We start from the raw sequence: 680 nt of genomic DNA on the forward strand, positions 1-680 counted from the left end.
AGGCCTGGTTAACGGTGCGTTCCTTCTCTCACCTCTGTAGTCTGTACTTTCTCCATCAGACTGTTGTGCTCTGATTGTGTCATGGTGAAAGCCTGTAGAGAGTACAAACATCAGTCACAAGTCAAACCCTGAGGGCTGTTCTGTGCTGCAGTGAGGTTACCTCCTGGATGTACTGCTGAAGCTGGCTGTCAGAGAAGACCTCAGCTGACGTTGGTTTACCCATCTTATGTGCGATGGTGTAGAGCAGCTCCTTATACAGAGGCTTCAGCTGTAACAACAGACAACACACACAGTTTTAATGGGAAACAAGAAAAAAGGCTGTTTTATACAAAGTGTAACAAAAGGACGACTCTACCTCCATCTCCTTGTGTCGTCTTGCTTTTACCTCTGGATTTTCATCTTCTTTAAAATCCTAATCAATGAGCAGAGCAGCTGTTTGTGATGTTGATCATTGCAGATGTTGGTCTTTAGATCAAATGTGAGACATAATCCTAATCTACCCACCCTCCTGTCCCTGGCTCTTCTGGTCAAACCAATTTTGCGTGCATGAGCAGGGGAAAGCTGGAGAGGCAGAAAGACAACACAACAAAATGATTCTTTGTGAACAACTGGGATTGTTAGTCGTACAAACACAGTGGGGTTTGGGCCTAAACCAGTTAACATTCAGCAGAATGCCCGCG

General features: G+C 45.1%; 1 protein-coding gene across 1 annotated transcript; it reads right to left on the reverse strand.

Annotated features, from left to right (window-relative positions):
* Positions 1-32: 32 nt before the first annotated feature.
* On the reverse strand, positions 33-561 carry LOC106512624 (protein unc-13 homolog D; the record flags this gene model as incomplete). The annotated part of the gene is given in 4 exon segments (XM_014001205.1): positions 33-92; positions 161-268; positions 356-412; positions 505-561. Coding segments are annotated over 4 exon segments (282 nt in total), but the record flags the coding sequence as incomplete, so codon positions are not given.
* Positions 562-680: the final 119 nt, after the last annotated feature.

Source organism: Austrofundulus limnaeus, unplaced genomic scaffold, assembly GCF_001266775.1.
Source record: "Austrofundulus limnaeus strain Quisiro unplaced genomic scaffold, Austrofundulus_limnaeus-1.0 Scaffold9210, whole genome shotgun sequence".
In the NCBI taxonomy this organism is placed as follows: domain Eukaryota; kingdom Metazoa; phylum Chordata; class Actinopteri; order Cyprinodontiformes; family Rivulidae; genus Austrofundulus; species Austrofundulus limnaeus.